Raw genomic sequence first — 23,515 nt, 5'->3', positions numbered from 1 at the left:
AATAGTAGTTCTCTTAGCTAAGGTGGAAATGGCCCCTTCCACCTTAGGAACCATTTGCCAAGTCTCCTTAAAGGAGTTCACTACGGGAAACAAGTTCTTGAAAATAGGCGAAGGAGAAAAAAAAGGAATGCCTGGTCTCTCCCATTCCTTTGAAATGATTTCCGAAGCTCTCTTTGGAACTTTACAAAACATCTGAGTAAGAAGGAACTTCAAAAAAGCACCTCATAAGCTGTGCTGAGGTGCTCCTACCTGACCAGTAAAAATGGAGGCCAAATATCCCAAACAGCGCATCTATTTCACACGATCCGATGCGCTGCAGAGTTGAAGAAAGCTTTATTTCTTAGCCGGTGCTAGAAACGCATGCCCTTAAACAGACCATGCGCTTCTACACCGCTCCTCAGTAAATGCCAATAGAAAAACTTCCCGACTGCTGCGCAATGAAAATGGCGCGAGTCGGAAGCTCCGCCCATCGTGGGCATGATGTTAAACTAAAAATTCAACGTCCTTAACTTGAATAAAAAGGACGTATAATAATTAACCACAAGAGCAAATGGGTCCCCAGTCCCAGTACTTACACCTAATGCTGTCCCATTATCTCTCCTGAACTAGGAGATTCAATGCTTTATGTCCCAGATTAAGTGTCCATATTATTTGCATTTAAGTCAGTTTTTGGGTAATGTCGTGCTAACTCTTTCCTGGGTCCCCCCAGAAATAAATAAGCAGCACTTACCTTAATGTCTGCCTGACAGCTAGGCAGATCACAGGTTTAAGAGGTCCTCTCCCTCATATTGACCTGTGGAAAAAAAGGCATGCTGAGTAATTCTTTACCTCAGACTAAGGCATACAGGGCAGCAAATGAATGGGAGGCGCAGTGAGAATTATGTCCCACCAGATCCCATTGCTCTAAAGCCACCAAAAGCTCTACTGAAGAGTCTGATATGGACTACGGCTACACCCTAGACAAAGTAGCACACTCTGGCACTACTTTAAAAATAATAAACTCTTGATTGAAGAATCTAAAACTAACACCTCACTTTGCCACTTCCTATCACTAACGCAGGCAAAGAGAATGACTGGAGTGGGAGGGAAGGGAGGAGCTATTTAATAGCTCTGATGTGGTGCTCTTTGCCGCCTCCTGCTGACCAGGAGGTGAATATCCCATTATTAATTGAAATGATCCGTGGACTCATTGTGTCTTAAAAAAGAAATAAGCCCTCTGCATAATAAGATGGATGATTTAGCCACCAAGACAGAGACTGGCTTTTTCTGAGATTTAGAGGCCTCATGTGGAAAAGAGCAAATGGAATAGCACCCAAAGCCACAATCATACGACTTAAAAAGGGACACTCAATTCAAAATTAAACTCATGACTCAGAGCATGCAATTTTAAACCACTTTCCAAACCACTTTACAATTTACCTACATTAACAAAGTGTGCTCAGTCTTTTTATATTTACAATTTGAGTCACTAGCTCCAACTGAGCATGTGCAAGAATTCACAGATTATATACGTATATGCATTAGTGATTGGCTGATGTCTGTCACATGATACAGGAGAAGTGGAAATAGCATAACTTGGAAAAAGCATAATAAAAAACAGAATTTATGCTTACCTGATAAATTACTTTCTCCAACGGTGTGTCCGGTCCACGGCGTCATCCTTACTTGTGGGAATCTCTCTTCCCCAACAGGAAATGGCAAAGAGTCCCAGCAAAGCTGGCCATATAGTCCCTCCTAGGCTCCGCCCACCCCAGTCATTCGACCGACGGACAGGAGGAAAAATATAGGAGAAACCATATGGTACCGTGGTGACTGTAGTTAGAGAAAATAATTCATCAGACCTGATTAAGAAAACCAGGGCGGGCCGTGGACCGGACACACCATTGGAGAAAGTAATTTATCAGGTAAGCATAAATTCTGCTTTCTCCAACATTGGTGTGTCCGGTCCACGGCATCATCCTTACTTGTGGGAACCAATACCAAAGCTTTAGGACACGGATGAAGGGAGGGAGCAAATCAGGTTACCTAAACGGAAGGCAACACGGCTTGCAAAACCTTTCTCCCAAAAATAGCCTCCGAAGAAGCAAAAGTATCAAATTTGTAAAATTTGGCAAAAGTGTGCAGTGAAGACCAAGTCGCTGCCTTACATATCTGATCAACAGAAGCCTCGTTCTTGAAGGCCCATTTGGAAGCCACAGCCCTTGTGGAGTGAGCTGTGATTCTTTCAGGAGGCTGCCGTCCGGCAGTCTCGTAAGCCAATCGGATGATGCTTTTAAGCCAAAAGGAAAGAGAGGTAGAAGTCGCTTTTTGACCTCTCCTTTTACCAGAATAGACGACAAACAGAGAAGATGTTTGTCTGAAATCTTTTGTAGCTTCTAAATAGAATTTTAGAGCACGGACTACGTCCAAATTGTGTAACAAACGTTCCTTCTTTGAAACTGGATTCGGACACAAAGAAGGTACAACTAGCTCCTGGTTAATATTTTTGTTAGAAACAACCTTTGGAAGAAAACCAGGCTTAGTACGCAAAACCACCTTATCTGCATGGAACACCAGATAGGGCGGAGAACACTGCAGAGCAGATAACTCTGAAACTCTTCTAGTAGAAGAAATAGCAACCAAAAACAAAACTTTCCAAGATAACAACTTAATATCTATGGAATGTAGAGGTTCAAACGGAACCCCTTGAAGAACTGAAAGAACTAGATTTAAACTCCAGGGAGGAGTCAAAGGTCTGTAAACAGGCTTGATCCTAACCAGAGCCTGAACAAATGCTTGAACATCTGGCATAGCTGCCAGTCGTTTGTGTAGTAAGACAGAAAGCAGAAATCTGTCCCTTTAGAGAACTCGCAGATAATCCTTTATCCAAACCTTCTTGCAGAAAGGAAAGAATCTTAGGAATTTTTATCTTATTCCAAGGGAATCCCTTGGATTCACACCAGCAGATATATCTTTTCCATATTTTATGGTAAATCTTTCTAGTTACCGGTTTTCTGGCCTGAACCAGAGTATCAATCACCGAATCTGAAAACCCACGCTATGATAGAATCAAGCGTTCAATCTCCAAGCCGTCAGCTGGAGGGAGACCAGATTTGGATGTTCGAATGGACCCTGAACAAGAAGGTCCTGTCTCAAAGGTAGCTTCCATGGTGGAACCGATGACATATTCACCAGGTCTGCATACCAAGTCCTGCGTGGCCACGCAGGAGCTATCAAGATCACCGAGGCCCTCTCCTGTTTGATCCTGGCTACCAGCCTGGGAATGAGAGGAAACGGTGGAAACACATAAGCTAGGTTGAAGGTCCAAGGCGCTACTAATGCATCCACTAGTCGCCTTGGGATCCCTGGATCTGGACCCGTAGCAAGGAACCTTGAAGTTCTGATGAGACGCCATCAGATCCATGTCTGGAATGCCCCATAATTGAGTCAACTGGGCAAAAATCTCCGGGTGGAGTTCCCACTCCCCCGGATAGAATGTCTGACGACTCAGATAATCCGCTTCCCAGTTTTCCACACCTGGGATGTGGATCGCAGATAGATGGCAGGAGTGATTCTCCGCCCATTGTATTATTTTGGTTACTTCTTTCATCGCCAGGGAACTCCTTGTTCCCCCTGATGATTGATATACGCAACAGTCGTCATGTTGTCTGATTGGAATCTTATGAATCTGGCCTTTGCAAGCTGAGGCCAAGCCCTGAGAGCATTGAATATCGCTCTTAGTTCCAGAATGTTTATCGGGAGAAGAGACTCTTCCCGAGACCATAGTCCCTGAGCTTTCAGGGATTCCCAGACCACACCCCAGCCCACTAGACTGGCGTCGGTCTTGACAATGACCCACTCTGGTCTGCGGAAGCTCATTCCCTGGGATAGGTGGTCCAGGGATATCCACCAACGGAGTGAATCTCTGGTCTTCTGATCTACTTGAATCACTGGAGACAAGTCTGTATAGTCCCCATTCCACTGTTTCAGCATGCACAGTTGTAATGGTCTTAGATGAATTCGCGCAAAAGGAACTATGTCCATTGCTGCAACCATCAACCCTACTACTTCCATGCACTGCGCTATGGAAGGACGTGGAACAGAATGAAGAACTTGACAAGCGCTTAGAAGTTTTGACTTTCTGACATCTGTCAGAAATATCCTCATTTCTAAGGAATCTATTATTGTTCCCAAGAAGGGAACTCTTGTTGACGAAGACAGAGAACTTTTTTCTATGTTCACCTTCCATCCGTGAGATCTGAGAAAGGCCAGAACGATGTCTGTATGCCTTTGCTTTTGAAAGGGACGACGCTTGTATTAGAATGTCGTCCAAGTATGGTACTACTGCAATGCCCCTCGGTCTTAGAACCGCTAGAAGGGACCCGAGTACCTTTGTGAAAATCCTTGGAGCAGTGGCTAATCCGAATGGGAGGGCCACAAACTGGTAATGTTTGTCCAGAAAGGCGAACCTTAGGAACTGATGATGTTCTTTGTGTATAGGAATATGTAGGTACGCATCCTTTAGATCCACGGTAGTCATAAATTGACCTTCCTGGATAGTGGGTAGAATCGTTCGAATGGTTTCCATTTTGAACGATGGTACCCTGAGAAATTTGTTTAGGATCTTTAAATCCAGAATTGGTCTGAAGGTCCCCTCTTTGAACTACGAACAGATTTGAGTAAAATCCCATTCCTTGTTCCGTCATTGGAACTGGGTGTATCACTCCCATCTTTAACAGGTCTTCTACACAATGTAAGAACGCCTGTTTCTTTATTTGGTTTGAGGATAAGTGAGACATGTGGAACCTTCCCCTTGGGGGTAGTTCCTTGAATTCCAGAAGATAACCCTGAGAAACTATTTCTAGCGTCCAGGGATCCTGAACATCTCTTGCCCAAGCCTGAGCAAAGAGAGAGAGTCTGCCCCCCACTAGATCCGGTCCCGGATCGGGGGCTACTCCTTCATGCTGTTTTGTTAGCGGTAGCAGGCTTCTTGGTCTGCTTACCCTTGTTCCAGCCTTGCATCGGTTTCCAGGCTGGTTTGGACTGTGAGGCATTACCCTCTTGCTTAGAGGATGCAGAATTAGAGGCCGGTCCGTTCCTGAAATTACGAAAGGAACGAAAATTAGACTTATTCTTGGCCTTGAAAGGCCTATCTTGTGGGAGGGCGTGACCCTTTCCCCCAGTGATGTCTGAGATAATCTCTTTCAATTCTGGTCCAAAGAGAGTTTTACCCTTGAAGGGGATGTTAAGCAATTTTGTCTTGGATGATACATCCGCTGACCAAGACTTTAGCCAAAGCGCTCTGCGCACCACAATTGCAAACCCTGAATTTTTCGCCGCTAATCTAGCTAATTGCAAAGCGGCATCTAAAATAAAAGAGTTAGCCAACTTAAGTGCGTGAACTCTGTCCATAACCTCCTCATATGGAGTCTCTCTACTGAGCGACTTTTCTAGTTCCTCGAACCAGAACCACGCTGCTGTAGTGACAGGAACAATGCACGAAATGGGTTGTAGAAGGTAACCTTGCTGTACAAAAATCTTTTTAAGCAAACCTTCCAATTTTTTATCCATAGGATCTTTGAAAGCACAACTATCCTCGATAGGAATAGTAGTGCGCTTGTTTAGAGTAGAAACTGCCCCCTCGACCTTAGGGACTGTCTGCCATAAGTCCTTTCTGGGGTCGACCATAGGAAATAATTTCTTAAATATAGGAGGGGGGACAAAAGGTATGCCGGGCTTCTCCCACTCCTTATTCACTATGTCCGCCACCCGCTTGGGTATAGGAAAAGCGTCGGGGTGCACCGGAACCTCTACGAACTTGTCCATCTTGCATAATTTTTCTGGAATGACCAAGTTGTCACAATCATCCAGAGTAGATAACACCTCCTTAAGCAGTGCGCGGAGATGTTCTAATTTAAATTTAAATGTCAACATCAGGTTCAGCCTGTTGAGAAATTTTTCCTGAATCTGAAATTTCCCCATCTGACAAAACCTCCCTCATGGCCCCTTCAGATTGGTGTGAGGGTATGACAGAACAATTATCATCAGCGCCCTCCTGCTCTTCAGTGTTTAAAACAGAGCAACCGCGCTTTCTCTGATATGCAGGCATTTTGGATAAAATATTTGCTATGGAGTTATCCATTACAGCCGTCAATTGTTGCATGGTAATAAGCATTGGCGCGCTAGAAGTACTAGGGGCCTCCTGCGTGGGCAAAACTGGCTTAGACACAGAAGGAGATGATGTAGAACCATGTCTACTCCTTTCATCTGAGGAATCATCTTGGGCAATTTCATTATCTGTGGCAGTACTGTCCTTACTTTGTTTGGACGCTATGGCACAATTATCACACAATTTTGAAGAGGGAGACACATTGGCTTTCATACATATAGAACATAGCTTATCTGAAGGCACAGACATGTTAAACAGGCTTAAGCTTGTCAATAAAGCACAAAAACCGTTTTGAAACAAAACCGTTACTGTCTCTTTAAATTTGAAACAGAGCACACTTTATTACTGAATATGTGAAAAAATATGAAGGAATTGTTCAAAATTTACCAAAATTTCACCACAGTGTCTTAAAGCATTAAAAGTATTGCACACTAATTTTCAGAGCTTTAACCCTTAAAATAACAAAACCGGAGCCGGTTACAGATTTAACCCCTATACAGTCCCAGCTACAGCCTTTGCTGTGACTTTACCAAGCCCAGAGGGGAATACGATACCAAATGACGCCTTCTAGGAACTTTTCCAACTACTTTCAGGTCCTCACACATGCATCTGCATGTCTTGCTCTCAAAAACAACTGCGCAGTAATGCCGCGAAAATGAGGCTCAGCCTACAACTGGGAAGGCCCTTCCTGACTGGAAAAGGTGTCTAACATAGTGCCTGACGTTAAAAAACGTTCCCCAAGTTTATAAGTGTGAATTATCAGCATAAACATGTATAAAATGTCCAAATAAAGCAATCGATTTAGCCCATAAAAGTGTCTACCAGTTTTATAGCCCATATTAAGCCCTTTATTCTGTTTGAGACTAAGAAAATGGCTTACCGGTCCCCATGAGGGGAAATGACAGCCTTCCAGCATTACACAGTCTTGTTAGAAATATGGCTAGTCATACCTTAAGCAGAAAAGTCTGCTAACTGTTTCCCCCAACTGAAGTTACTTCATCTCAACAGTCCTATGTGGAAACAGCAATCGATTTTAGTTACTGTCTGCTAAAATCATCTTCCTCTCACAAACAGAAATCTTCATCATTTTCTGTTTCAGAGTAAATAGTACATACCAGCACTATTTTAAAATAACAAACTCTTGATAGTAGAATAAAAAAAACTACAACTAAACACCACATACTCTTAACCATCTCCGTGGAGATGTTGCCTGTGCAACGGCAAAGAGAATGACTGGGGTGGGCGGAGCCTAGGAGGGACTATATGGCCAGCTTTGCTGGGACTCTTTGCCATTTCCTGTTGGGGAAGAGATATTTCCACAAGTTAGGATGACGCTGTGGACCGGACACACCAATGTTGGAGAAATTTGTCAGGGGGAAAAAAATAATTCTACTACATTTAAAGTTTAGACCAAGTGCTATTGCCTTGTCTTTTTAACATGCATTTGTTGATTATGCAAATCAACTGTATTTACTGGTCCTTTAAGACCTCCATGCAAAGAGCAACGGAGGGAAAAGAAAGAGACTGAAGGTTTAGACAGGCAGACACTAACTTCATCCTCAGATCTGTCAAGGTAAGTCTCATAGAAACTGAATCTATCTGAACCCCCAGAAAAAACATAATTTATGCTTACCTGATAAATTTATTTCTCTTGTAGTGTAGTCAGTCCACGGGTCATCCATTACTTATGGGATTATATCTCTTCCCCAACAGGAAGTTGCAAGAGGATCACCCAGGCAGAGCTGCTATATAGCTCCTCCCCTCACATGTCATATCCAGTCATTCGACCGAAACAAGACGAGAAAGGAGAAACCATAGGGTGCAGTGGTGACTGGAGTTTAATGAAAAATTTAGATCTGCCGTAAAAAGACAGGGCGGGCCGTGGACTGACTACACTACAAGAGAAATAAATTTATCAGGTAAGCATAAATTATGTTTTCTCTTGTTAAGTGTAGTCAGTCCACGGGTCATCCATTACTTATGGGATACCAATAACAAAGCTAAAGTACACGGATGAAGGGAGGGACAAGGCAGGAACTTTAAATGGAGGGAACCACTGCCTGAAGTACCTTTCTCCCAAAAATAGCCTCCGAAGAAGCAAAAGTGTCAAATTTGTAAAATTTTGAAAAAGTGTGAAGTGAAGACCAAGTTGCAGCCTTGCAAATCTGTTCAACAGAGGCCTCATTTTTAAAGGCACAGGTGGAAGCCACAGCTCTAGTAGAATGAGCTGTAATTCTTTCAGGAGGCTGCTGTCCAGCAGTTTCATAGGCTAAACGTATTATGCTACGAAAGCCGAAAGGAGAGAGAGGTAGCCGAAGCCTTTTGACCTCTCCTCTGTCCAGAGTAAACGACAAACAGGGAAGAAGTTTGACGAAAATCTTTAGTTGCCTGCAAATAGAACTTCAGGGCACGGACTACGTCCAGATTATGCAAAAGTCGTTCCTTCTTTGAAGAAGGGTTAGGACACAATGATGGAACAACAATCTCTTGATTGATATTCCTGTTAGAAACTACCTTAGGTAAGAACCCAGGTTTAGTACGCAGAACTACCTTGTCTGAATGAAAAATCAGATAAGGAGAATCACAATGTAAGGCAGATAACTCAGAGACTCTTCGAGCCGAGGAAATAGCCATCAAAAACAGAACTTTCCAAGATAACAGCTTGATATCAATGGAATGAAGGGGTTCAAATGGAACGCCTTGCAGAACGTTAAGAACTAAGTTTAAGCTCCAAGGCGGAGCAACAGTCTTAAACACAGGCTTAATCCTAGCCAAAGCCTGACAAAAAGTCTGAACGTCTGGAACTTCTGCCAGACGTTTGTGTAGAAGAATAGACAGAGCAGAAATCTGTCCCTTCAACGAACTAGCGGATAAGCCCTTTTCTAAACCCTCTTGTAGAAAAGACAATATCCTAGGAATCCTAACCTTACTCCATGAGTAACTCTTGGATTCGCACCAATATAAATATTTACGCCATATCTTATGGTAAATTCTTCTGGTAACAGGTTTCCTAGCCTGTATTAAGGTATCAATAACCGACTCCGAAAAGCCACGCTTTGATAGAATCAAGCGTTCAATCTCCATGCAGTCAGCCTCAGAGATATTAGATTTGGATGGTTGAAAGGACCCTGAATTAGAAGGTCCTGCCTCAGAGGCAGAGACCAAGGTGGACAGGACGACATGTCCACTAGGTCTGCATACCAGGTCCTGCGTGGCCACGCAGGCGCTATCAGAATCACCGATGCTCTCTCCTGTTTGATCTTGGCAATCAGTCGAGGAAGCATCGGAAATGGTGGAAACACATAAGCCATGTTGAAGACCCAAGGGGCTGTCAGAGCATCTATCAGCACCGCTCCCGGGTCCCTGGACCTGGATCCGTAACAAGGAAGCTTGGCGTTCTGGCGAGACGCCATGAGATCCAGATCTGGTTTGCCCCAACGATGAATCAGTTGGGCGAAGACCTCCGGATGAAGTTCCCACTCCCCCGGATGAAAAGTCTGGCGACTTAGAAAATCCGCCTCCCAGTTCTCCACGCCTGGGATGTAAATCGCTGACAGGTGGCAAGAGTGAGACTCTGCCCAGCGAATTATCTTTGAGACTTCCAACATCGCTAGGGAACTCCTGGTTCCCCCTTGATGGTTGATGTAAGCCACAGTCGTGATGTTGTCCGACTGAAATCTGATGAACCTCAGAGTTGCTAACTGAGGCCAAGCTAGATGAGCATTGAATATTGCTCTTAACTCCAGAATATTTATTGGGAGGAGTTTCTCCTCCTGAATCCATGAACCCTGAGCCTTCAGGGAATTCCAGACTGTGCCCCAACCTAGAAGGCTGGCGTCTGTTGTTACAATCGTCCAATCTGGCCTGCGAAAGGTCATCCCCTTGGACAGGTGGGGCCGAGAAAGCCACCATAGAAGAGAATCTCTGGTCTCTTGATCCAGATTTAGTAGAGGGGACAAATCTGAGTAATCCCCATCCCACTGACTCAATGCACAATTGCAGCGGTCTGAGATGCAAGCGCGCAAATGGTACTATGTCCATTGCCGCTACCATTAAGCCAATTACTTCCATGCACTGAGCTACTGACGGGTGTGGAATGAAATGAAGGGCACGGCAAGCATTTAGAAGTTTTGATAACCTGGCCTCCGTCAGGTAAATTTTCATCTCTACAGAATCTATAAGAGTCCCTAGGAAGGGAACCCTTGTGAGTGGTAAAAGAGAACTCTTTTCCACGTTCACCTTCCACCCATGCGACCTCAGAAATGCCAGAACTATCTCTGTATGAGACTTGGCAGTTTGAAAATTTGACGCTTGTATCAGAATGTAGTCTAGGTACGGAGCCACCGCTATGCCTCGCGGTCTTAGTACCGCCAGAAGTGAGCCCAGAACCTTTGTAAAGATTCTTGGAGCCGTAGCTAACCCGAAGGGAAGAGCTACAAACTGATAATGCCTGTCTAGGAAGGCAAATCTTAGGTACCGATAATGATCCTTGTGAATTGGTATGTGAAGGTAGGCATCCTTTAAGTCCACTGTGGTCATGTACTGACCCTCTTGGATCATGGGTAGGATGGTTCGAATAGTTTCCATTTTGAATGATGGAACTCTTAGGAATTTGTTTAGGATTTTTAAGTCCAAGATTGGTCTGAAGGTTCCCTCTTTCTTGGGAACCACAAACAGATTTGAATAGAATCCTTGCCCGTGTTCCGTCCGCGGAACTGGGTGGATCACCCCCATTAGTAAGAGGTCTTGTACACAGTTTAGAAACGCCTCTTTCTTTATTTGGTTTGCTAATAACCTTGAAAGATAAAATCTCCCTTGTGGAGGAGAAGCTTTGAAGTCCAGAAGATATCCCTGAGATATGATCTCCAATGCCCAGGGATCCTGGACATCTCTTGCCCAAGCCTGGGCGAAGAGAGAAAGTCTGCCCCCCACTAGATCCGTTTCCGGATAGGGGGCCCTCTCTTCATGCTGTCTTAGGGGCAGCAGCAGGTTTTCTGGCCTGCTTGCCCTTGTTCCAGGACTGGTTAGTTTTCCAGCCCTGTCTGTAACGAGCAACAGCTCCTTCCTGTTTTGGAGCGGAGGAAGTTGATGCTGCTCCTGCCTTGAGGTTACGAAAGGCACGAAAATTAGACTGTTTGGCCTTTGATTTGGCCCTGTCCTGAAGCAGAGCATGGCCCTTACCTCCCGTAATGTCAGCGATAATTTCTTTCAAGCCGGGCCCGAATAAGGTCTGCCCTTTGAAAGGAATATTAAGCAATTTAGAAGTCACGTCAGCTGACCAGGATTTAAGCCATAGCGCTCTGCGCGCTTGGATGGCGAATCCGGAGTTCTTAGCCGTAAGTTTGGTTAAATGTACGACGGCATCAGAAACAAATGCGTTAGCTAGCTTAAGTGCTTTAAGCTTGTTCATAATTTCATCCAATGGAGCTGTGCGAATGGCCTCTTCCAGAGACTCAAACCAGAATGCCGCCGCAGCAGTGACAGGCGCAATGCATGCAAGGTGCTGTAAGATAAAACCTTGTTGAACAAACATTTTCTTAAGGTAACCTTCTAATTTTTTATCCATTGGATCTGAAAAGGCACAACTATCCTTTACCGGGATAGTGGTACGCTTAGCTAAAGTAAAAACTGCTCCCTCCACCTTAGGGACCGTCTGCCATAAGTCTTGTGTGGTGGCGTCTATAGGAAACATTTTCCTAAATATGGGAGGAGGGGAAAAAGGCACACCGGGTCTATCCCACTCCTTGCTAATAATCTCTGTAAGCCTTTTAGGTATAGGAAACACGTCAGTACACCGGTACCGCATAGTATCTATCCAACCTACATAATTTTTCTGGAATTGCAACCGTGTTACAATCATTCAGAGCCGCTAATACCTCCCCTAGCAATATGCGGAGGTTCTCAAGCTTAAATTTAAAATTAGAAATCTATGAATCCAGTCTCCCTGGATCAGATCCGTCACCCATAGAATGAAGCTCTCCGTCTTCATGTTCTACAAATTGTGACGCAGTATCGGACATGGCTCTCACATCATCAGCGCGCTCTGTTCTTAACCCAGAGCTATCACGCTTGCCTCTTAATTCTGGCAATTTAGATAATACTTCTGTCATAACAGTAGCCATGTCTTGCAAAGTGATTTGTAAGGGCCTCCCTGATGTACTTGGCGCCACAATATCACGCACCTCCTGAGCGGGAGGCGAAGGTACTGACACGTGAGGAGAGTTAGTCAGCATAACTTCCCCCTCGTTGTCTGGTGATAATTTCTTTACATGTAAAGACTGACTTTTACTTAAAGTTACATCAATGCATTTAGTACACAAATTTCTATGGGGCTCCACATTGGCCTTCATACATAGTGAACAAACAGATTCATCTGTGTCAGACATGTTTAAACAGACTAGCAATGAGACTAGCAAGCTTGGAAAATACTTTTCAAATAAATTTACAAGCAATATAAAAAACGCTACTGTGCCTTTAAGAAGCACAAAAAGCTGTCACAGTTGAAATAACAATGAACCAGATTAGTTATAGCAACCAAATTTTCACAGTAAATGTATTAAGTTAGCAAAGGATTGCACCCACCAGCAAATGGATGATTAACCCCTTAATACCCAAAAACGGTTAACAATTTAATAATTAACGGTTTTATCACAGTCAAACACACTGTCACAGGTCTGCTGTGACTGATTACCTCCCTCAAAATGAATTTTGAAGACCCCTGAGCTCTCTAGAGACGTCCTGGATCATGGAGGATGAAGTAGGAAGATTGTGACTGAATTTTTACTGCGCAAAAAAGCGCTAAAATAGGCCCCTCCCACTCATATTACAACAGTGGGGAAGCTCAGTTAACTGTTTCTATGCAGAAACAAAAGTTAGCCATGTGGTAAAAATCATGCCCCAATAAGTTTTATCACCAAGTACCTCACAAAAAACGATTAACATGCCAGTAAAAGTTTTGAACATACATTTTAAAAGTTATGAAGTGTTATTAATAAGCCTGCTACCAGTCGCTGTTACTGCAGTTAAGGCTCATACATTACTTCAGTATTAACAGTATTTTCTGAGTCAAATTCCATTCCCTAGAAAAATACTTCAGTGTACACACACTCATCAGCCTAATACCAGTCGCTACCACTGCATTTAAGGTTGAACTTACATTACATTGGTATCAGCAGTATTTTCTCAGTCAATTCCATTGCTTAGAAAAATAATTTACTGCACATACCTCGTTTGCAGGGGGGCCCTGCATGCTATTCCCCTTTTCTGAAGTTACCTCACTCCTCAGAATGTGCGAGAACAGCCAGTGGATCTTAGTTACGTCTGCTAAGATCATAGAAAACGCAGGCAGATTCTTCTTCTAATGCTGCCTGAGAAAGAAACAGCACACTCCGGTGCCATTTAAAATAACAAACTTTTGATTGAAGAAATAAACTAAGTTTAAAAACACCACAGACCTCTCACAACGACCTATCTTTAGTTAGGTTGCAAGAGAATGACTGGATATGACATGTGAGGGGAGGAGCTATATAGCAGCTCTGCTTGGGTGATCCTCTTGCAACTTCCTGTTGGGGAAGAGATATAATCCCATAAGTAATGGATGACCCGTGGACTGACTACACTTAACAAGAGAAAACAACCTTTGTCTGAGGAACCAGCAAGCTCTTTGGAAATTTGATTTTTCAGCCATGTTGTTGAAGAAACAACAACAAAAACAGTCTGCTAGCGTGAGAAGATGGAGCTTGAACCAAGATATCGTCCAATTAAGGAAACACTGTAACACCCTGAGTTCTGATTACAAACATAAGGGCACCCAAGACCTTGTAGAATATTCGGGGAGCTGTAGCTAGACCAAATGGTAGAACAACAAACTAAAAATACTTGTATAGAAAAGTAAACCTTAGAAACTAATGATGTTCCTTGTGAACAGGAACATTATGGTAAGCATCCTTTAAACTATTGTGGACATAAACTGACCTTGCTGAACAAAAGGCAAAATAGTCAGAATAGTCTCCATTTTGAAAGTAGGAACTCTGAGCAATTTTGCTAGCTTGTGACTAAGGGCCTGAAATTCAAAACCTTTCCGCTCAGGTGACAAGATAAAAGGTCACAAAAAAAAAAAAAGTTAGAAACACTAATTTTAAATTGAAAGATATTTATCTCCCTATGCAGGGTTCTTGATGTAAAGGAAAGACACCTACATTACAATATAGATATAAATAAAAAAAATCAAAGATATTGCATGATTTCTCTCCATGCGGGCAAGCTTTTGAATATTGGGCTCTAAACCCCAATAGGTGAAAAATAGGCCACAACCTATACTCCAAATACACCTTCCAAGACAGCAGCTTAAAGGGACAGTAAAGTCACAAAAAATTGTTCATGATTTAAATAGGGCATGTAATTTTAAACAACTTTCCAATTTACTTTTATTACCAATTTTGTTTGTTCTCTTGGTATTCTTAGTTGAAAGCTAAATCTAGGAGGTTCATGTGCAAAATTTCTTAGACCTTGAAGACTGCCTCTAATCGGAAAGCATTTTGACAGTTTTTCACCACTAGAGGGCGTTAGTTCATGTGTTTCATATAGATAACATTGAGCTCCTGCACGTGAAGCTCCTAAGAGCAAGCACTGATTGGCTAAAAATGCATGTCTGTCAAAAGAACTGAAATAAGGGGGCAGTTTGCAGAGGCATAGATACAAGGTAATCACAGAGGTAAAAAGTATATTATTATAACTGTGTTGGTTATGCAAAATTGGGGAATGGGTAATAAAGGGATTATCTACCTTTTTAAACAACAACAATTCTGGTGTTTACTGTCCCTTTAATGTTTATAGAGTGCATTGGTTCTAATGGAGGACCCTGAAGAACTGAAAGAACTAGGTTAAAATTCCAGGGAGGAGAAATAATTCTTACAACTTGCCTAATTCTAACTAATGCATGAACAAAGGTCTTAACATCAGTAAATGTAGTCCACTTCTTATGGAAAAGATCAGATAAAACTGAAATTTGACCCTTCAGGGAACTAGCTGATAAACTCTTATAAAGGCCACCTTGTGAGAACTGATGGATTCTCTGGATCTGAAAGGAAAACCAAAAAAAACACCTTGGAGTACCACAAAAAATATGCTTTCCAAATGTTGTGGTAAATCCTTTAAATCACAGGTTTCCTAGCCTGAATTAGAGTATTGATTACATACTTTATGTCTCAAAATTAGGCGTTCAACCTCCATGCTGTCAAACTTAGAGATTTGAGATCCTGATGGAAAAGCGGACCTTGTGGTAAGAGGTCTTGTCTCAGAGGAAGATGCCATGTAGGCATTGTTGACATCTGTACTAGGTTTGTATACCATGTCCTGCAGGGCCAAGCTGGAGCAATTATTATTGATGCCGACTCTTGTTTGGTCTGAGCAATGACTCTCAGTAGAACAAATGGAGGAAACAGGTATGCTAGATGGAATTTTAATGGACATACCAAGGTGTCTATCATTTGCTCCCTTGGATCTCTTGATCTTGCACAGTACTTTGGAAGTTTGTGATTTAAAGGGATAGTTTAGTCAAAAATAAACTTTCATTATTTAGATAGAGCATGCAATTTTAAGTAACTTTTTAATTTACTCCTATCATCATTTTTTCTTCAATCTCTTGGTATTTTTATTTTTAAAAGCTGGAAAGCAACCATTTTTGGTTCAACACCTGGGTTGCACTTGCTGATTGGATGGCTACATTTGGACACCAATCAGCAAGCACTACCCAGGTTCTGAACCAAAAATGGGCCGGCTTCAATGCTTAGATTCCAGCTTTTTCAAATAAAGATAGCAAGATAACGAATTAGAAAGTTGCTTAAAATTGCATGCTCTATCTGAATCATGAAAGTTTCATTTTGACTATACTACACATTTAAGTGTGAAGCCATCAGATCTATGTCTGGTAGGCCCCATTTAATTAACAGTTGATTGAATACATCCTGATGGAGAGACCATTCTCCTGGATGGACTGATTGACAACTGAGTTAGTCTGCTTTCCAATTATTCACACCCGGAATGTGAATCTCTGATAGGGAGCACGGAATCCTCTCTGCCTATGAGAAGTGAAAGGTTGTGTTTGGTTTGCATGCAAATTTTGAGGTACACAATACTTACAGATTTGATTGACCATACTGGAACAGGTTTGCTAAATAAACAAAAATACAAATATTTGTAGCTAGAGGGATATCAGAAACTGACTCCTCTAAATAAATATCAGTGGGGATAAACAGTTTGTTCCATATTTGCACTTAAATAATAGTATTTAAAGGGACACTGAACCAAATTTTTTATTTTGTGATTCAGATAGAGCATGCAATTTTAAGCAACTTTCTAATTTACTCCTATTATCAAATTTTCTTCGTTCTCTTGCTATCTTTATTTGAAAAAGAAGGCATCTAAGCTTTTTTTTTTGGTTGAGTCTCTGGACAGCACTTTATTGGTGGATGAATTTATCCACCAATCAGCAAGGACAACCCAGGTTGTTCACCAAAAATGGGCCGGCATCTAACCTTACATTCTTGCATTTAAAATAAAGATACCAAGAGAATGAAGAAAATTTGATAATAGGAGTATCTTTATTTGAAATGCAAGAATGTAAGGTTAGATGCCTTCTTTTTCAAATAAAGATAGCAAGAGAACAAATAAACATTGATAATAATTAATAATAAATAATTAATTAATAATAGGAGTAAATTAGAAAGTTGCTTACAATTGCATGCTCTATCTGAATCACAAAAGAAAAAAAATGGGTTCAGTGTCCCTTTAATGACACCTTAAACAGTACAGAGAAAACCTGGTAGGGAGATTTCTACACTGTAATAACACACCCTCAGACATTTGTACAATCTCCCAATGTAGTAAGTTTAACAAGCCCCAATAAACAAATGAAGCCCTAATTCCCCCCTGGCAGCTCCTGTATGGGTGCTTACCCCCTTCCTGGGACTGGCACGCACTAAAAATCAGGTTCGAATATGTTAAAGATCAGTCCACAACTATTGCAGTTGAAATCTAGTCACAGAGGCTCCAGCTAGCGGAGAAAAAAAAAACAGGGGAAAAAAAAGGGGGCTGGGGCTACCGCTGGGAGTAAAGCCAGTGACTTGGCAAAGGGAAAACACAAAAAAAAATCACTTTTGAATTTTTTTTTAAAATAAAGAATAATAACCCTATTAACACTGATAAAATATGTTCCCCAGCCTAACCGTAGCCTGCACTATAGAAACGCTTCATACATGTTCTATTTAAAGGGCCATACAGATAACTTTGCAGGAACTGCATGACCAACAAAAATGTAAATTTGTGATAAAACCTCTCAGATTCTCCTAGCTCTAGCAGGTTGTATAGTGAGACCAGTGGGTAGTTATGCTACAGACAGTAACAATTAGATCTTCCCAAAACAAATGCACAGAAGCCCAAACACTAAAGCAGAAAGGCAGACCAAAACAAAACCAAGAACTGGTTTACCCTGAGACGACTCTTCAAGAATAGGCCATGCTTGCGCCATTTCTGTGGAGTAACCAACAAAAAAGTGATTTTCAAATTAACATAATAACAATCTTTTCAGGAGACAGACATTAAGCATATAGGACACAACATGCACCTCAAACACCAATAAACTCAATGATTATGGAGATATTTCAGTTTAGGGTCTGAAGGAACAAAGCCAGTCCAGAGACAGTGTGGGAATAAATTAAAGGATTGCGCTTCAGGAGAGGCTGTGATGCCTTTGAAGCTTTCATAGAAAGAAGTTAACTTTTTGTTTGCTGAACAGAAATTATGATATTTAAAGTGTCAGTAAACTTTAAAAATAATGTTATATAATTCTGCACATAGTGCAGAATTATATAACATTATATTAGCCAAACATTTATAAAACCTAATTTCCCGCAGAGAGCAGGGTCTATGAAACAGCATTTTTTTTTTTTAAATTAATAGGGGAAATTAGGTTTTATAAATGTTTGGCTAATATAATGTTATATAATTCTGCACTATGTGCAGAATTATATAACATTATATTTAAGGTTTACTGTCCCTTTAAATGTTTTCCTAAAAGGGACATAAGAAAATAATTGTTAAGCATTTAAAAGCATAAAAATGCAGGTAAGAAACATCTTCATTGCTCAGCTTGAAAGTGCAAAAGGCTTCAATACAACCAGTTGTTTCCATGCTCTACAGATGAGTTCTACTCATTTGATTTACTCCTGTGCTGAATTCGCTGTGAGCATGTCTGAAGCCAATTGAGAGTCAAAACAGGAGTAATGACTAAGAATGAGTTTTGGGAGGGCAGCCGAAAGAACTGGCGACAAAAAACACTGTTTTCAGTGAAGCCTTCTGTGCTTTCAAACATAGCAATAAGGACGCTTCCACCCAAGCCAGAAACATTTTGCTTTAAAAAAAAAAAAAAACACAATGCAATTCTAAAAGCTTTTGGACATTCACAGAGTTGTGTGTGCCTTTAAGGTCTTGGTCAGGAAACAAAAAAAATTACACATTTGTAAGTATATTAAGCTCCGATGAAATACAAGGTGCAAGCAGAAAGTATCCTATAATATAAAAGGCAAAGTGTGTTTGTCCGAAGCCGTCATGCGCAGTAGAGACAGCACAGGACAAACACACCTGGCCTTACCTGATATGCTATTTCCGGCGAAAGTGGGCGTGGCTGGTGCATGGTTCGAGAGAGAGAGAGGGGAGAAAAATAGAAAAAGAGCAGGAGAGACAAAAAGAGATAGGAAAGAGCAAAAGAGAGGGGGGGGGAGAGCAAGAGAGGGGGGGAAGAGAGAGCAAAAGAGGGGGGGGAAGAGAGAGCAAAAGAGAGGGGGGGAGAGGGGGGGAAGAGAGAGCAAAAGAGAGGGGGGGAGAGGGGGGGAAGAGAGAGCAAAAGAGAGGTGGGGGGAAGAGAGAGCAAAAGAGAGGTGGGGGGGAAGAGAGAGCAAAAGAGAGGTGGGGGGGAAGAGAGAGCAAAAGAGAGGTGGGGGGGAAGAGAGAGCAAAAGAGAGGTGGGGGGGAAGAGAGAGCAAAAGAGAGGTGGGGGGGAAGAGAGAGCAAAAGAGAGGTGGGGGGGAAGAGAGAGCAAAAGAGAGGTGGGGGGAAGAGAGCGCAAAAGAGAGGGGGGGGAAGAGAGCAAAAGAGAGGTGGGGGGGAGAGAGAGCAAAAGAGAGGGAGGAAGAGAGAGCAAAAGAGAGGGGGGAAGAGAGAGCAAAAGAGAGGGGGGGAGAGAGCAAAAGAGAGGGGGGGAGAGAGCAAAAGAGAGGGGAGAGAGAGAGCAAAAGAGAGGGGGGGGAAGAGAGAGCAAAAGAGAGGGGGGGGGGAAGAGAGAGCAAAAGAGAGGGGGGGGGAAGAGAGAGCAAAAGAGAGGGGGGGGGAAGAGAGAGCAAAAGAGAGGGGGGGGGGAAGAGAGAGCAAAAGAGGGGGGGGAAGAGAGAGCAAAAGAGAGGGGGGAGAGAGAGCAAAAGAGAGGGGGGAGAGAGAGCAAAAGAGAGGGGGGAGAGAGAGCAAAAGAGAGGGGGGAGAGAGAGCAAAAGAGAGGGGGGGGGAAGAGAGAGCAAAAGAGAGGGGGGGGGAAGAGAGAGCAAAAGAGAGGGGGGGGAAGAGAGAGCAAAAGAGAATGGGGGGAGAGAGAGCAAAAGAGAATGGGGGGAGAGAGAGCAAAAGAGAGTGGGGGGAGAGAGAGCAAAAGAGAGTGGGGGGAGAGAGAGCAAGAGAGAGTGGGGGAAGAGAGAGCAAAAGAGAGGGGGGAGAGAGAGCAAAAGAGAGTGGGGGGAGAGAGAGCAAGAGAGAGTGGGGGGAGAGAGAGCAAAAGAGAGTGGGGGGAGAGAGAGCAAAAGAGAGTGGGGGGAGAGAGAGCAAAAGAGAGTGGGTGAAGAGAGAGCAAAAGAGGGGAGAGAGAGAGCAAGAGAGGGGAGAGAGAGAGCACAAAAGAGAGGGGAGAGAGAGAGAGCACAAAAGAGAGGGGAGAGAGAGAGCACAAAAGAGAGGGGAGAGAGAGAGCACAAAAGAGAGGGGGAGAGAGAGCAAGAGAGGGGGAGAGAGAGCAAGAGAGGGGGAGAGAGAGCAAGAGAGGGGGAGAGAGAGCAAGAGAGAGGGGGAGAGAGAGCAAGAGAGAGGGGGAGAGAGAGCAAGAGAGAGGGGGAGAGTGAGCAAAAGAGAGGGGGAGAGTGAGCAAAAGAGAGGGGGAGAGTGAGCAAAAGAGAGGGGGAGAGTGAGCAAAAGAGAGGGGGAGAGTGAGCAAAAGAGAGGGGGAGAGAGAGCAAAAGAGAGGGGGAGAGTGAGCAAAAGAGAGGGGGAGAGTGAGCAAAAGAGAGGGGGAGAGTGAGCAAAAGAGAGGGGGAGAGTGAGCAAAAGAGAGGGGGAGAGTGAGCAAAAGAGAGGGGGAGAGTGAGCAAAAGAGAGGGGGAGAGTGAGCAAAAGAGAGGGGGGGAGAGTGAGCAAAAGAGAGCAAGGGGTGGGACCGCTGTAGTGCAAGAAATGGCCCGTGTGAACAGGCTTTAGGACTAGTACATACATATTGCGTAAAAGGAAACATCTGGTATTACCCATACATTTATATTTAGTTGTGCTTTAGGGCCTCTTTTAAAGGGATACTAAACCCACATTTTTTCATTCATGATTCAGATAGAGCATGCAATTTTAAGCAACTTTCTCATTTACTCCTATTATCAATGTTCTTCATTCTCTTGCTATTTTTATTTAAAAGGCAGGAATGTAAAGCTTAGGAACCGGCCCATTTTAGGTTCAGCACCATGGATAGTGCTTGCTTATTGGTCACTACAATTAGTAAATGGACCGGCTCCTAGCTTTACATTATTGCATTTTTAAATAAAAATAGCAAGAGAATAAAGAAAAATTGATAATAGGAGTAAATTAAAAAGTTGTTTAAAATTGCTAATGTTAATGTTCTATCTGTATCATTAAAGAAAAAATTGGGTTTAGTATCCCTTTAATATGCCCCTAAGCACATACGTGCAGTCAGTTTTTATTCACTGAATTGAATTCCTAATGGTAGACATATAAGCCTCTTCAGAAAACAAATGATTAAAGTCTTAAAACCCTCCTGACTTTAACGTATACTGAGATTGTTTCCTAAAAACGTACGCGGTTGTACTTTGGCTGCTAACATACTTTATATAATATTTTTATAAATGTACATTTGCAAGGAGAAATGTACAAAACCACTTTGCTAGTTACAGTCAGGAGCATTCACAGATGCCTAGAGAACAGCTAATACATTACTTAAATTAGTTAGTTAAAGCTTAATTAAGCAAGTTGCTGAAATGGGGCCAGCGGTCAATATGGAAAATCTATTACCAGCATGTCTGTGGGAAAAAAAAAACATATGAAAGCACCCAATTAAAGTAAAATCCTTAGACGCCTAGATTACGAGTTTTGTGCTAAACAGGGAGTGAAACTAACGCCAAAAAAGTTGCGTTATTTCTCTCTCCATAGCACTGCCATTACGAGTTACTGAAAAGTGCGGAATGAAAAATCTCTGTAACGAAACCTCATTGATGTCTATTGTCTATTGGGATAAAAAGATACGTTTAAACCTAACACCCTAACATAAACCCCAAGTCGAAACACCCATAATCCGCCGCCCCTGACACCTAAATAAAGTTATTAACCCCTAATCCGCGGCTCCCGACATCGCCACCACTAAATAAAATGATTAAACCCTAAACCTCTGGCCCCCCCACATTGCCTCCACTAAATAAAATGATTAACCCCTAAACCGCCAGCCCCCCACATCGCAAAACACTGAACTATTAACCCCTAAACCTAACATCCCCCTCTAACTTTAAATTAAAATTACAATATAACTATCTTAAAATAAAAAAATAAAAAATTACAAAATTTAAAAAACCTAACACTACGAAAAAAATAACAGTCTAAAATTACAAAAAATAATAAAACACTAAATTATGAAAATAAAAAATACTAAGCTTACAAAAAATACTAAGCAAAATTAACAAAAATAAAAACAATTACACCTAATCTAATTGCCCTATGAAAATAACCCCCCCCCCAATAAAACACCCGCTAACCTACAATAAATTACCAATAGCCCTTGAAAAGGGCATTCAGCTCTTTTACAAAGTGCCCATCCCTAATCTAAAAAAAAAAAAAAAAAAAAAACACCCAAAAAACAAAACAAAAAACATAATTTATGTAAGAACTTACCTGATAAATTCATTTCTTTCATATTAGCAAGAGTCCATGAGCTAGTGACGTATGGGATATACATTCCTAACAGGAGGGGCAAAGTTTCCCAAACCTCAAAATGCCTATAAATACACCCCTCACCACACCCACAAATCAGTTTAACGAATAGCCAAGAAGTGGGGTGATGAGAAAAAAAGTGCGAAAGCATAAAAAATAAGGAATTGGAATAATTGTGCTTTATACAAAAAAATCATAACCACCACAAAAAAGGGTGGGCCTCATGGACTCTTGCTAATATGAAAGAAATGAATTTATCAGGTAAGTTCTTACATAAATTATGTTTTCTTTCATGTAATTAGCAAGAGTCCATGAGCTAGTGACGTATGGGATAATGACTACCCAAGATGTGGATCTTTCCACGCAAGAGTCACTAGAGAGGGAGGGATAAAATAAAGACAGCCAATTCCTGCTGAAAATAATCCACACCCAAAATAAAGTTTAAATGAAAACATAAGCAGAAGATTCAAACTGAAACAGCTGCTATGTACTTTTCTACCAAAAACTGCTTCAAAAGAAGAAAACACATCAAAATGGTAGAATTTAGAAAAAGTATGCAAAGAAGACCAAGTTGCTGCTTTGCAAATTTGATCAACCGAAGCTTCATTCCTAAACGCCCAGGAAGTAGAAACTGACCTAGTAGAATGAGCTGTAATCCTCTGAGGCGGAGTTTTACCCGACTCAACATAGGCATGATGAATTAAAGATTTCAACCAAGATGCCAAAGAAATGGCAGAAGCTTTCTGGCCTTTTCTAGAACCGGAAAAGATGACAAATAGACTAGAAGTCTTTCGGAAAGTCTTAGTAGCTTCAACATAATATTTCAAAGCTCTAACAACATCCAAAGAATGCAATGATTTCTCCTTAGAATTCTTAGGATTAGGGCATAATGAAGGAACTACAATTTCTCTACTAATGTTGTTGGAATTCACAACCTTAGGTAAAAATTCAAAAGAAGTTCGCAACACTGCCTTATCCTGATGAAAAGGAGACTCACAAGAAAGAGCAGACAATTCAGAGACTCTTCTGGCAGAAGAGATGGCCAAAAGGAACAAAACTTTCCAAGAAAGTAATTTAATGTCCAATGAATGCATAGGTTCAAAAGGAGGAGCTTGAAGAGCCCCCAGAACC

The 23,515-nt window shown here is 42.1% G+C and overlaps 1 protein-coding gene across 9 annotated transcripts in view; it reads right to left on the bottom strand.

The window, feature by feature from the left end:
• ANO5 (anoctamin 5) overlaps window positions 1-23,515 on the bottom strand; it is a 599,368-nt gene that overhangs the window by 447,760 nt on the left and 128,093 nt on the right. For 5 of the 9 annotated variants that reach the window (XM_053720371.1, XM_053720372.1, XM_053720375.1 and 2 more), the window contains one exon: window positions 17,636-17,677. The exons of the other annotated variants lie outside the window; for them this stretch is intronic. In XM_053720371.1, coding sequence (XP_053576346.1) covers window positions 17,636-17,677 — 42 coding nt within the window. The remainder of the gene's footprint in view (window positions 1-17,635; window positions 17,678-23,515) is intronic. 9 annotated transcript variants of the gene reach the window in all.

The sequence above is a fragment of the Bombina bombina genome, chromosome 7 (genome assembly GCF_027579735.1).
Source record: "Bombina bombina isolate aBomBom1 chromosome 7, aBomBom1.pri, whole genome shotgun sequence".
Lineage (NCBI taxonomy): Eukaryota > Metazoa > Chordata > Amphibia > Anura > Bombinatoridae > Bombina > Bombina bombina.
Note: the sequence above shows the minus strand (reverse complement) of the source record. Positions and strands in the feature narration are given on the sequence as shown.